This window comes from Geotrypetes seraphini, chromosome 5, assembly GCF_902459505.1.
Source record: "Geotrypetes seraphini chromosome 5, aGeoSer1.1, whole genome shotgun sequence".
In the NCBI taxonomy this organism is placed as follows: Eukaryota; Metazoa; Chordata; class Amphibia; order Gymnophiona; family Dermophiidae; genus Geotrypetes; species Geotrypetes seraphini.
In genome coordinates, this window is record NC_047088.1 from 183,305,207 (window position 1) to 183,318,742 (window position 13,536).

The window sequence follows — 13,536 nt, forward strand, 5'->3', positions numbered from 1 at the left end:
GCAGCAGTCTCCACACGCTGCTTCGGGTCCTTCTACTGCCCTGATTTACTTTGGCAGAGACACGGCAGAGCAAATCAGGGCAGTAGAAGGGTCCAAAGCAGCGTGTGAAGACTGCTGCACATGCTGGAATCGCCAGGTTTGTAGTCGGGCCCGTGGGAAGGGAAGGGGGGCGGCAAAGGACTCGTGTCCCGGGCGGCAGGGTCAGTTTAAGAGCCGGGGTGGAAAGTTGCTGGGCTCCTCGGTGGGGGCGCTGAACGGCCGCGATCCCTCTCCTCCGAGCCCCCCCTCCACCCCCCTGCTGGAGGAACGGAGATCGGCGGCTGGTTGTGGTCCCGGCTTGTGGAGGCAATCAGAGGCTGGTGACGTAGTAAGCGCGCATGCGCACTCTTGTGGCCACATCCCGATGGAACAGGGAACACGGCTTTAGAGTGCGCATGCGTGCTTACCATTTTATTATTATAGATATATATATATATATTTTTTTTTTTTTTTTGACAGGCCCTGCGCACAAAATAATTAATGTGGGAGCATTATAGGAGGTGCTAAGTGCTCTCACATGTGAGTCAGCATCATCCAGCTAGCACACGCTAGATAACCATCCATGCTCATTCTGAAATTTTTTTTTTTTTAATCAAATAGCATGTGAGTAGTACATGCTGAGAAGCAAATTACTACAAAATGCTTTAACACATTTTGCAGTAAACTTTTTCTCCCACATTTAGCACGTTACCCCCCTTCCCCCCGATATTCAGACCACTGGAGACTGTCGGCGATCTCCTATGGTACTTAGCAAACCCAGAATTTCAATGCCAGTTAGTAAATGCTGATGAATATCCTGGATTGACTAACTCATCAGGATTTAACTGCCTGATTACACCCTTTTGAATGCCAACCCCAAAATGTTTTTTTTTGGGGGGGAGATAAAAGTACAGCTCCTTCCAAGCAGCAACAAAACTTTAATGCATGACCCTCAAGGTGTTTCTTCTTTCTTTTACTGTGTATGCCCATTCACAGTTTGCAAAAATGGTAAGATCTTGTGTAAGTTCATTAGTGTTCGGGTGTTTACCTCCAACCTAACTTGCTGAATTTGGACAATTGTTGCTGTTTAAATCAGTCCTCAATGCATACCCAGCCAGTCAAGTTTTCAGGATATCCACAATATGTATGGATTAGATAGATTGTCATGGACTGCTTCCTTGGTATACAAATCTATCGCATATGTATTCATTGTGGATATCTTGAAAACTCAAGGACTGTGTTGAGAATCCCAGATTTAGATCACCATATGGCCCAGGATTAGATTCTGTCCGCTTGATATTCAGCACTATTTAAGCAACTAGGAATGACTCTTGACCAATTAAATAGCATTTGGCTGGCTAACCGCTAATATTCAGAGGAAGATAGGCAGCTATCTCTGCTGAATATCAATAGCCACCAATTGTAAGTGCTGACCAGCCAAATTTAACAATCAAAATGTGTTGCGCAAAAAAACAGATCTATCTTTGGCCACTGCAAGTTAGCTGTCCAGTGCTTAAAATTGACTTAGACCCCTTTTATCAAGCCGCGTAAGGGTTTTTCTTTTATTGCAGGCTGCTGCAGTAAAAGCTCCGATGCTCATAGAATTCCAGTGACCCATGATATTAAAAAAAAACCCTTACGCGGCTTGATAATAGGGGGCCTTAGTCAGCTAAGTTTGATCTTGCCACAAATAGAATGGATATTCAGTGCCGGTCCAGCATAAAATATCGGCAGTCAGTGATAACTGCAAGAATAATGCAGCCTATCTCCCATGGTCTGAACATCGGCCCCTGTGAGTCTTTGTAAATGTATCCAATCATAATTTTGTTGAAGCCATGTACTTTTCCTCTTGTTGATATTCTATATGAAGTCACTTACATTGCACAAGTGATCATTTGTTTATGTAAATTATTAGAACACCACAATTTAAATGTGTTCCTGTCACCTAAAACTAGGCTAATCTAATCTAAACTAGGCTAATCTCAGGCTAATTCTAAACTGAGTACATGAAGCTTATGAATGAATAAACAGCAGGTAATACACTGAAGGGCTCAGAGTCTGAGGATTAAAGTGGGAACCTATTATTTAGACAGCAAAAGATTTAAAAGAAAAATTAACAGAGACAATACCGAGGGTGTTTAGATGATTAGTAGCCCATAAAATTTCAGAATGGTTTGCAATAAGAAATGATTTAAGCAGCTTCATTTTAGGCACCATAAATCAGTGATTTTCATCTGTTTTGTGGCTATAAGAAAAAACTTTGACATAGTAGGTCTGACATATGAAAATAAGACTTACAGCAGGACCTGCAGGACCTGGAGCACCAGGATCACCACCCTTTCCAGGCAGCCCCTAACCAAATAAAAAAGTACATTATTGTTAGACATTAATATATTATTAAAGGAAATGATTAAGAAAGCAATTTTCAGAAGCCGGTAAAACTGACAGTTTGAAACTTGTCCATTACTTATACAGGTAAAATAATGTATAGGGATTAACACACATACATTAAACTGGAATAAAATTAGACAGGCTTTGTGTCCTATATAGTCTGGGATAGGGAAATAATGAACTTGGGTTTCTGTTTCAAATTTATGTGTAGGGAAGATAATTTTACCTCAAAGCACATAGGTGCATAAATTATGCCTATATTATAAAGGCAACCTAGGCACTCATGTGCCTTGATAAAGCTGCCTCCTCAAAGTTCCCAACAGAAAATGAGGCCTACTTCAAGGCTGATGTAATTTTTCTGCCTAAGTCTGCATGGATATGTGCATATTTTATAGCATAAATGAATATCTTGCAACTTTGCCATAGGTCTACCCATAGGCCAATGTTTAGCAGTATTTAGCCGGCTGGGAACAGCTCCCGGCTGATTAAATAGCACATAGGTGGCAATCTGGCGATATTCAGCAAGAGATAGTCAGCTATCTCCCACTGAATATCTGGCTCAGCGGATTGTGTCACATGACCGGCTGTGTCACATGACATAACTGATCAGTGCCAGTTTTCAGTGGCTTTCCAGCTAACGTCCTCTTTTACACAACCGCGCTAGAGGTTTTTAGCGCCGTCTGGTACACTGTATATGGTCTTTTGGTTGAGGATGGGCTGGGGAGGGCTTCAATGGCTAGGAGGGAGCTTTGATGGAGACTTCAGCAATTGGAGCCCATGCACAGGACCGGGTAGAGCTTTGGATTCTTGCCCAGAAATAGCTAAGAAGAAAATTTTTTTAAAAAAATTTAAATTGAATCAGGTTGGCAGATTGGATGGACCATTCGGGTCTTTATCTGCCGTCATCTACTATTTTACTATGCTGTGTGCTGCTCCGACATTCTTTCCCCTACCTTTTGTTCTCTCCTTCAGTGTTTCTTTCCTATAACATTGTAGTTTGACCCCTTTTATCCTTTTGTAGAAGTCTGTCTGTTTAGTTAATTGTCCCCCCAAATATGTTTGTTAATTTGAATGTTTTTATTGATTAAAGTACACCACCTAGAAGCCTGAATAGGTGGTATAACAAATTTTTAAATAAACTTGAAACTTCATAGGAATGTCGAAGCAGCGCAGAGCTTTCAGCATGCCGGTGGGTGCTAAAAACCTCTTGCGTGGTTTTGTAAAAGGGGGGAGGGGTGCGTTTGGCAGCCAGACACAGCCACTTAAAAGGCTGGTCTGGTTGTTAGGATTTAGTCAGCTAGCAGCTGAATACTGGCCTGGCCAGCTATGTTTCAGCCGGCTAAAAATAGACCAGAAATCCAATGCCAGTCACCGTCTATGGCACCAGCATTGAATTTCTGGTTTCGCTGTAGGGGGGGGGGGGGAAGAATAGACTTTGCAACAATGTGGACATTTCTGTAAATTGCCCTATGGAAACATTACATGTCTCGTTCATAAAGCAGTGCAAAAGCAGCTGCTGAAAGTACAAATCCTATCACCGGAAGTATTTATAACATGCGGTGAACTATGAAACTGAGTCTACATACCCTATTTAAAAAGAGAGCAAGTATTGCTCTAGGTAACTTACAAATTCAGGTTTGTAGCTCCCTGCAGTAAAGAACTTTCTTTTAAAGGCAACATTTAGTAGCTGGCATCAATATGTACTATTAATATATAGGGCCCTTGGTGTCTAGTGGGGCCTGTACTAAATAACATACAGTAATGCAGGTTATAGAAGCTTATCGTGCCTTCAGCATGTACCTAAGGTAATGGAAAGTGAAGTGTCTTGCTCAAGGCCACAAGGCCCATCAGTGGGAGAAGCAGGAATTGAATGCTTCTTTCACTTGTTTGCAGCCTGCTTCTCTAACCACTGGTCTACTTTTCACTCTTTCTGATGCTGATGCTACAAACTTATCTGACCAGAGTTGAAAATCGACTTAGCTGGTTATGCCAGCCAAGAATAAACTGAATTTTCAGTACCGGTTACCGGAAACAGCCTAGCATTGCATATCGGTGGTCACCATTGACCACAGGAGTTAGCTGGCCTACCTCCTGTGTTCTGAATATCATCCAGAACTGAAGTTGCTACATTTTACTTACTTGTGGACCAGCAGATCCTGGATTGCCTCTTTCTCCATTCTTACCAGGTTGACCCTAAAAAAGAAGAGGGTCCACAATTATTTTCCTGTTACATACAGAAATGTTAATATAATCAATAACATATCAAGTGCCTTTTTTGTGACCTTATAAATAGCTAGTCTATGTTTACACTTCTCCCTCCGTATCCACGGTGGTTAGGAGCAGAGCCAGCCCGTGAATATTTAAAAAACGTAAATAATATTCGGGCCGGCTCTGACCCACTTGACTACGGGAGCCATTTCCTATGAGTGATCTGCACGGGGCAGGAGTGTAGGAAGATTGCTCCTGCCCTGAAAACCCGCTAGACCACCAGGTAAGGCTTAAGGGGGGGGTCTAAGAGGGCTTAAAAATAGCCCAAAAAATGAAAATGGATAAAAAAAAATCACGTATAATCAAATCCGTGGATGCTGAAACCATGGTTTCGGAGGGAGAAGTGTAATTCAAAGATTCAGACAATTGATTCTCAAAGTTTTTACTAAGGTGGAACCCCCTAGAATATTTTTTCATATACAATATTCGAGGTGCTGCTGTACCATAGAGCAATACAAGGGCATTATAACATTTTCATTTTTGTGGAGAGTGTAAATCAAGTCTTGATACATACTGTGGCTATGGGGAAAAGCTATAGAAATATGCCTATCCAAAAATTTGGATGCTGTAGATTGAATGGTTGATGTGGTCATTTGAACTCAGAAAGACAGATAGAAAAAGTGAATGCATAAGCAATATTTTTAAAAGAAATAAGCAGTATAAAGGTGTGTTTTAGGGCTTCTTGCGGATTTGTGCAAATAGGTAAATTTTCAAAAGTCCAGCATGTAAACAGTATACAGTACTAGTTATATGTGAAATATTACAATGTATTGTCTGGTATGGAAAGTTATACACATAGAGGGGCCCTTTTACTGAAATTGGCTCAGTGCACCCTTATACAAGACTTTCCTGTACACTAAGCCCATTTTTAGTGCAGCCATAAAAAGGGCTTATTTCCATTTTTTGAATATATGGCCATGTGTTAATGTTAGCATTAGCGGTAGTCATTTAAAAAAATACAGCAGGAGCATTTACTGCCCTCTTTATATGAGGCATTAACGGCTGGATTCTTTTTAAGGCGTCTCTATTGGCGGCCGCCTGAAAAGTGACCACCGATCACATGTCAATCACGTGATGGCGCCGTATACAGAATCGTGCCTCTAGGCAAGATAGGCACCGGAAATGTAGGCTAGGGTTTTCCTGGCCTATCGATGCCGTGAATCGCATCTATGTGCTCTTCCCTTCCCTAACGTTTTTCCCTTATATGTTTTCTTTGCTATTTTAAATTGTATTTCTGCACCTACCCCTTCCTTCTGTATCAATTAATTTTGTCCTGTCAGTCATATTTATATAATTTGTTCCCCTTTGATTATTGTAACTCAATATTTTTATCTTTTGTACATCGCTTAGAAGTCGATATAAGTGATTAATCAAATCCATATTAAACTTGGAAACTTGGAACTATGTAGGTGCTTTCTGACACTTAGCACCACTTTTGGCATTAGCCTTGCCCAAGATGGCTTTAGGCGCCAGAAAACACCTTTGTAGGTGTGATTCCAGCACCTTTTATTTAGATGCCGGTAAACACTTAAACATTGGAGGTTTTTTTGCCATTTCTAACAGTGTTTGTCAATTAACTTAGATGCTGGTAGGGTGGCTACTTGCACCTGTTTCGGCACCAGTTATAGAATTTCCCCGTAAGGGCTCCTGCGTTAACCTCTGCTAACCAGTTAGCACATGGTAATGTGGATGCAGAAGCTGATAAGTAAAGACATGTTTATTCTCTACCCCTGAAACGCGTCCTAAAAAAAAAATTATTAATCCACGCAAACACCAAAATTACCAAGGACTCTTTAGCGTGTCCTACGGTAAGTGTTTATCCATGCATTAAGCCTGTGTTGGGCTCAGAACACCTTAGTAAAAGGGCCCCAAAGCAAACCATGTAGCCTTATGTTTGAGATGTATTATAGACAGAGCTTGGGACAGAAAACTGGAAGGGGGGCCCCAAAGGCTATTGGCAATTGTGCCTCTTTCAGCTTTAGACAAGCAAGGGGATCTAAGGTGATTATCTTTTCCCCAGTCCTGTTTATATTACTGTATGCTTGAAGTTATATGCATAACTATACTATTAGGTGATCTACTGAAACTTATCCTCATGCATTTTAAATTACTAGGATTATCATACAGGCAAGCCATAAAATAGGTTAAAAACCAGGATTATATAAGCTATAAGGCAAGACTATTAATAATTAGGTCCTGAAGAATTAAACTTACCTCATTACCCTTAGGACCAGGGAAACCCATTACACCTGGTTGACCTCTAGGACCGGGTGGACCACCATTACCAGGTCGTCCTGACTCTCCTGAAGGTCCCTGGTAGAAAGTGAAATGCATGTCAGTTACATTAATAAATGGGTAGATAACAGGACTGGTAGTGAAAATGCAATTTTTCCACTGTGGTAAAAATTAAACAAGCAATTTTGAAAATAATTTTTATTTATTTATTTATTTGGACTTATATCCCATCCTCCCAGAAGATCTCAGAATGGGTTACAAGTTTACATACATAATAAAACATAACAGGTTATAGTAATGTAGAGCAAGCCAGTACATTTTAGGTCATGACATGATAGGACAGTACATAGGGGAGCATGATAGTAGTCAAAAAGCATGGTAATACTTAATAGGATATGACAGGACAAGGCCTCATACAGCATGGGGTGGTGATATTATGAGTTTGGTGTGACATTACGATAACTAATACAGCTTTACAGAACATTATGGTGCCTAACAGTACAAAACGTGGTAAGGCAGTACATAACAGAACACCATTTCACTGGGAACTGCTATCACCTAGCTATATTTCCTGTCTAAATGAAGCATGAGAACATATTTGAAATGTGTCATTATGCCATTCTGCATATTGCTATGGTTCTCTCTCAATCTATCTCTAGGTAACATCTATATGTATGTATGTGTGTGTGCGTGTATGTGTAAGGTATGTGTAAGATATGTGCATATTGACAGAATAGTGCTTATGTGGAATTTTGATATTTACATGAATATGTGCACACATATACACATGCAGGGCATTATTCTAATCATTTGCATATGTAATCAGTGTGTAAATGTTAGTGTCTGTTTTACAGATTTATCCACTACAATGCTAATGTGACAGATAATGTGGATCAGTTAAGTCATTGCCTGTCATTCAGAGAACAAAGTAGCAAATTGCTGGGAATGCCCTCAACAATCAACTTGAAGATTCTACAGTTATTGCATATTAAATCTGGCTGCTAACCTATGGTGTTTGCAAAAACTTACATACTTTAGCAATTAGGGGCCATATTGAGATCCCTAGATATTATAATGGATGTAATGATTAGGGGGAAGTGTTTGCTAAATACACTCTTACACTTGTATTAAACTAATTCCTTACCTTTGACATGTGTTTTAATTTCATTTTATAGCCCTGATTTTTATTCTATGTGATATGTATGTAGCAGGCAACATAATATAATATATTGTGCAGGTTTAATGATGATTCATTATACATAGGTACTATAGGGATTAATATTACATATGTTCAAGTAATACCTGAGGTCCTGGTTTCCCATCAGATCCTGGGCCTCCAGGGCTTCCCGTCAAACCCTAAATTGGAAAATATGTAATTAATAATGAGACTTTATGATCAATGAATTCCTATTAACATGCTGAATTTTGCCTATAACTTTCTTTGCTGTCAATCTAAAATTTAGATTAGATATCTAAACGATACAATCAAAACTATTACTAATTTCATCTTATCCATGCTAATTGCTCCAAGATCTGAATGAAATGTGCCAAACACAATTGGGATTTTACTTTTGGCTAGCTATATTTTTGTTACTGAGGGGAATCTTGTTTTAGAGCCTAGATCGAACCTAGGATCTTTGGTTTCTACCAAAACTGGCTGCTCGGTTTCAGTAATAACCAAAATTATAAATTAAACGCCACCTCCCCCCCCCCCACCCCCCTGCACACCTGACCAAAAACGTTTCTCTCCTGGGTTATTTCTGGCCACTAACATTGAATATCTGGTTATAGTGGTCACCAGGAAGCTAAGAATGTTTTGACCAATATTCAGACCTGTGTATGGTTAGCTCAACAGATAAAAAGCTAGGACAGCCCACTTACATAACAGTTAGTGCCCATGAGGGGGGTGGGGAGGAGATGCCAGACAGTGGAGTGGGAAGGGAATGAGAGATGCTGGACTGTGGAGACTACCAGACAGTGGAGTGGGAAGGAAATGAGAGATGCTGGATAGTGGAGAGTGCCAGACAGTGGAGTGGGAAGGGAATGAGAGAGGCTGGACATATTGAGGGTGAGGGGGAAGGGGAAGAAAGGCAAGATGAAAGCATCAAAGGGTTGGGAAGGAGAAATGTTAGAATAAAGGCGATAGAGGGGCAAATAAGTGAGGGATGAAAATTCACCTAGATATCCTTGGGCGGTCCTAAGTGCATTTTTAAAGTAACCAACCATATTTGATGAACTAATTGCCTACTTAAGTGGATTTAAATTTAAATAGTGTTTTAGCACCTGACCACTTTGGGCCAGATTCTACAACTGCTGCAGAAAGTTAGGAGGTGGTAGCACGCCATCTTTTCATAATTGGGTTTAAGTGGCACGATAATTGGTTGCACCATGAAAACTCAATTAAAACCTCATTTTAAAAAATAGCCACTGCTATGTGGCCTCCAAGATTGGCTCCTAGGTCCCTGGTGGCTAGTGGCACCTAGTGATGCCAAAGCCCAAAAGTATGCATGGTTAGGGACGTGCTGGATTTTGGCATCACTATGCACTGCTGGCTGCGATTGAGGAAGGACCCTGGGCGCTGGAAATGTAGGCCTGTAAAGCCCTGGTCTACATTTCTAGCATCTAGGGTCATTGGGAGCTTCGATTCTGGAAGTGGTGCCTGACAGTGATTAACATGTGGCATTCACAAGTTTTTCAAGTTTCAAGTTTGATTAAAATTTTGATGTATCGCAATATCATAAATTCAAAGCGATTTACAATTAAAAACAGGGTCTCAGTTATTAACTACAACAAACACACGAACATTACAGACATACATAGGGGAAGTGGGGAGAACTACAATAAGCATAGTAAAATAAACACAAAAGGGGGATCGCCGTTTACGGAATCAAGATCCTAGTGGCTAGCTGCTAACCAGCTATATTGTGCCAGCTGGGCAAGGATATTCAGCGCCAAACCAACTATGTTTAGCTGTTAAAATAGGCCACAAAAACAGTAGACCTATCTTTACCGGTTAGTGCTGAATATCGGCTTAACCAGTTAAGCTGACACTGCCAAAAATGAAACTGAATATTCAATACTAGTTGCTAGATATGGCCTGGCATTGCATATCTGGTCTCACCACCAGTGTCCGGGAATCACAACACAGTCTGACATAAGCTGAATATTAGGGGAAATATGTTTTGCTTAGAATATTATTCATATATGGATCATTATTCATATTTTTTATTCCTCGTCAATAATAAGATGCACTGGTCTCTTGTTGTGTGACTTGCTGCTGAATGATTTCAGTCAGGTAACCCAGATTTAGTAATAATCCCTAAAGAGATTCTTTATAAAGAGTGTTCTTTGTAATTTATCCCTCCGGTTGACAGAAGAGCATTGTGCTTTTGAAAGAGCTCATGTGGTAGTCGTAACAGGCTAAGCCATCTTCAAAGGCTACAGTCACTGGATGCTTGCTTGAGAAGGTAAAAATGAACATTAATGTCAAACCTAGATTTCTAAGGATTAAATTGACCCTTATTTTTATTTGTGGATAATTTTCAGGGTTGGCAGGCAGTTCAGGAGCTACTATTATATTGAGTGGGGTAGTGAAGTTAATTTGGACCATCCAAAAATGCATCTTACTCTCATTCCAGGTAGACCAGGGCTGCCATCACGTCCAGCATCACCAGAAGGTCCACTTGAGCCTGTACTTCCTGGGGCACCACGTTCTCCAGGGGGACCCTGTTCATATTTGAAAACAAGTACATTTGTGAATAGTAATAATAGCATTTAAGAAGATAATAATAATACATTTGGAATTTAACCTGCCTGATATTTAAAACCAAGGAATAGCTCCTAGCCAGTTAAATGGCACTTAGCCAGTTATCCAGCAATATTCCGCAGGAGTTTTCCTTCTGAATATTGTCAGTTAGTGCATAACTGGAATCACAGGCTAGGCCCGGGCTACACTCTATAGTGCGTGTATTGTGGGATGCCTGAGAGTGAGTAGAAGCACACACATAGTATGCGTTGGCTTGCAAAAAGGAGGCAGTAGCCTTTAAAACCATATAATGCAGCCGGATAACTGGTTATCCACTGATATTCTGCATATGACCGGTTAGGTGTGGTAGTCAAATTAGTCTGCCAAAATAGGTGGAACATCTTTGGCCATTTCAAATCTAACTAGTCAGTGCTGAATATCGGCTTGGCCAGTGAATTTAAAACAGCTAAAAAAAACCCACCCAGATTCAATGCCAGCCATTGGAAATGGTCCAGCACTGAATATCCAGTCTGACTGCCAACTGAGGGAATCAGCCCAGCTGACTGTGGCATTCTAAATATCGGCCTCATACCCGATATCACGGTAATTGAAAATAATACTATGATTTTCATAGACATTGTGATATCGGGAGACACAAGAATTAAAGTCAAAGAACTGGAATAATTTACAAGGTATTGAGACCTGACAATAAAATGGTGAAACTTTGGAACAATCTTTCTTTGTGTTTTGCGCCATGTATCTCAGTAGTAATAATAATAATAGTAAGGCATTCTCAAATGACTGTATAATTATATATGGAGAAATTACTATGTTTGCTTACCTTTTCACCGGGAACACCATTACTACCAGGAGGACCACGGAAACCAGGTGAACCCTACAGGAAAAGAGATCAGAGCAAAACAAGTTAAAAATGTCATATTAAGAACTAATTTATAGAGCTCTATATTTTCTTTTTTTGTTCCTAAATTTAGGAGTTCAATGGCATTTTAAATATGTGTTTAGGGACTCAGTCCTATTAAATTTTCAAAGAGACCAAGTTATTAGTATAATCTCCAAACAGCCCCTTTCACTACGCTGCTAAAATGTGCCTAATGTAGCTTAAAATGGTGTTTTGTGGGATTCACTCAGGTATCGTGTAGTAACTCCAAACTAGTGTGTCTTAATCCACACACTAAAAATTATTTTTATATTTGGGGGGATGGAGAATGGGCATTCCTTCACTAAATATTAGTACATCCACCTAAGTGCACGGTAATTAGTTAGTGCAATATTACCGTGTGAGCCCTTAGGCCCAAATTCTGTAACCTGCCCATTGTTGGCAACCGCCGATCACATGTCAATGACGTGACGGTGCTGGGTACAAAGTCACACCTCTGGTAAAGGTAGGCCTTTACCCGAGGGCAGAATTTAGCTGAAATATCAAAACACAGAGACTATACTCGTGAAGATTGGAGAAGCTGGGTCTCTTTTCCCTGGAGAAGAGGAGAATTAGAGGGGATATGATAGAGACTTATAAGATCATGAGGGGCATAGAGAGAGTAGCGAGGGACAGATTCTTCAAACTTTCAAAAAATAAAAGAACAAGAGGGCACTCGGAAAAGCTTATAGGGGACAGATTCAAAACAAATACTAGGTGGACACCTGGAATGCGCTTCCAGAGGATGTGATAGGGCAGAATACGGTACTGGGGTTTAAGAAAGGATTGGACAATTTCCTACTGGAAAAGGGGATAGAGGGGTATAGATAGAGGATTACTGCACAGGTCCTTGACCTGTTGGGCCACCGCGTGAGCGGACTGCTGGGCACGATGGACCTCGGGTCTGACCCAGCAGAGGCATTTCTTATGTTCTTATGTTCTTAAATGTAGGCCAGAGTTTTCAAGGCCTGCATTTCTGATGCCTACCTCAGATGTGAATTGCGCCTAAGTAGGCACTTTAGGTCATCTAATGCCACTTCTGGCTTTAATTCATTGATGGTATGTTAAATCACAAAAAAAGTGACGTTAGGTGGCCTAACGTGACTACAATGCCCACAGTGATTTTAGGTGGCCTAAAGCAATTCTGGTGCTGATTTTTTAGGTGCCTGAAGGCACCTTGAAACTCAGTTAAAAACATTATTTAAACGGTGTTTTTTACTGAGCTTGGACGCCTACTGGGGCCTAAAAAATTGGCGAAGGTTAGAGAATCTGGGCCTTACTGCCTACAGAATGGTTGATGGTAAGTGCTCACACAATAATTTATTTCAATGAATGCACACTAATGGCAACATTAGCACATAGCTATTGATAGAAAAGAAATGGCAAATCAGCTACTTTATGGCGGTGGTAAAAATGACCTTAGTGCACAGGAAAAACCTAAGTAAGGTTGCACCAAGGCAACTTTTTGTCAGAACATAAATGGACAAACAGATTGTATAAACTTATAAAAGGTAAAGAGTCATGGATGATATCATGATGTATTAAAATGAGTCTGTTTTATTTACTGATAAGTAGGTTTATCTCTGACTAATTATATCTCTGACTAATTATCCCCCCCCCTTTTACAAAACTGCATTGGGCTTTTTTATTGCTGGCCCCAGCAGTAAAAGCTCCAGCGCTCATAGGAATTCTGGCACTTTAGGAATTCTATGAGCGTCGGAGATTTTACTGCTGGGGCCGGCGATAAAAGAGCCCAATGCAGTTTTGTAAAAGGGAGATCTTTTAGGTCTGATGACATTCTCAATTCTGGTGGCATTTTAGAAAAGGATGTGCTGACGTAGAGCCTTTCCTAAAATACTGTACCTAAAGAAGTGCATATGTATTTGCTAGTAGATGCAGTGGGAGCAGATATTACACATGTACGACGGTATTTCACCAATAG

At 40.4% G+C, this 13,536-nt stretch overlaps 1 protein-coding gene across 1 annotated transcript in view; it reads right to left on the minus strand.

Annotated features, from left to right (window-relative positions):
• Positions 1-13,536, minus strand: part of COL3A1 (collagen type III alpha 1 chain) — a 170,565-nt gene that overhangs the window by 64,222 nt on the left and 92,807 nt on the right. The window contains exons 21-26 of the mRNA XM_033947168.1: positions 11,499-11,552; positions 10,540-10,638; positions 8,215-8,268; positions 6,892-6,990; positions 4,549-4,602; positions 2,317-2,370 (exon numbers count right to left, since the gene is read on the minus strand). Of these exons, the coding sequence (XP_033803059.1) occupies positions 2,317-2,370; positions 4,549-4,602; positions 6,892-6,990; positions 8,215-8,268; positions 10,540-10,638; positions 11,499-11,552 (414 nt within the window). The remainder of the gene's footprint in view (positions 1-2,316; positions 2,371-4,548; positions 4,603-6,891; positions 6,991-8,214; positions 8,269-10,539; positions 10,639-11,498; positions 11,553-13,536) is intronic.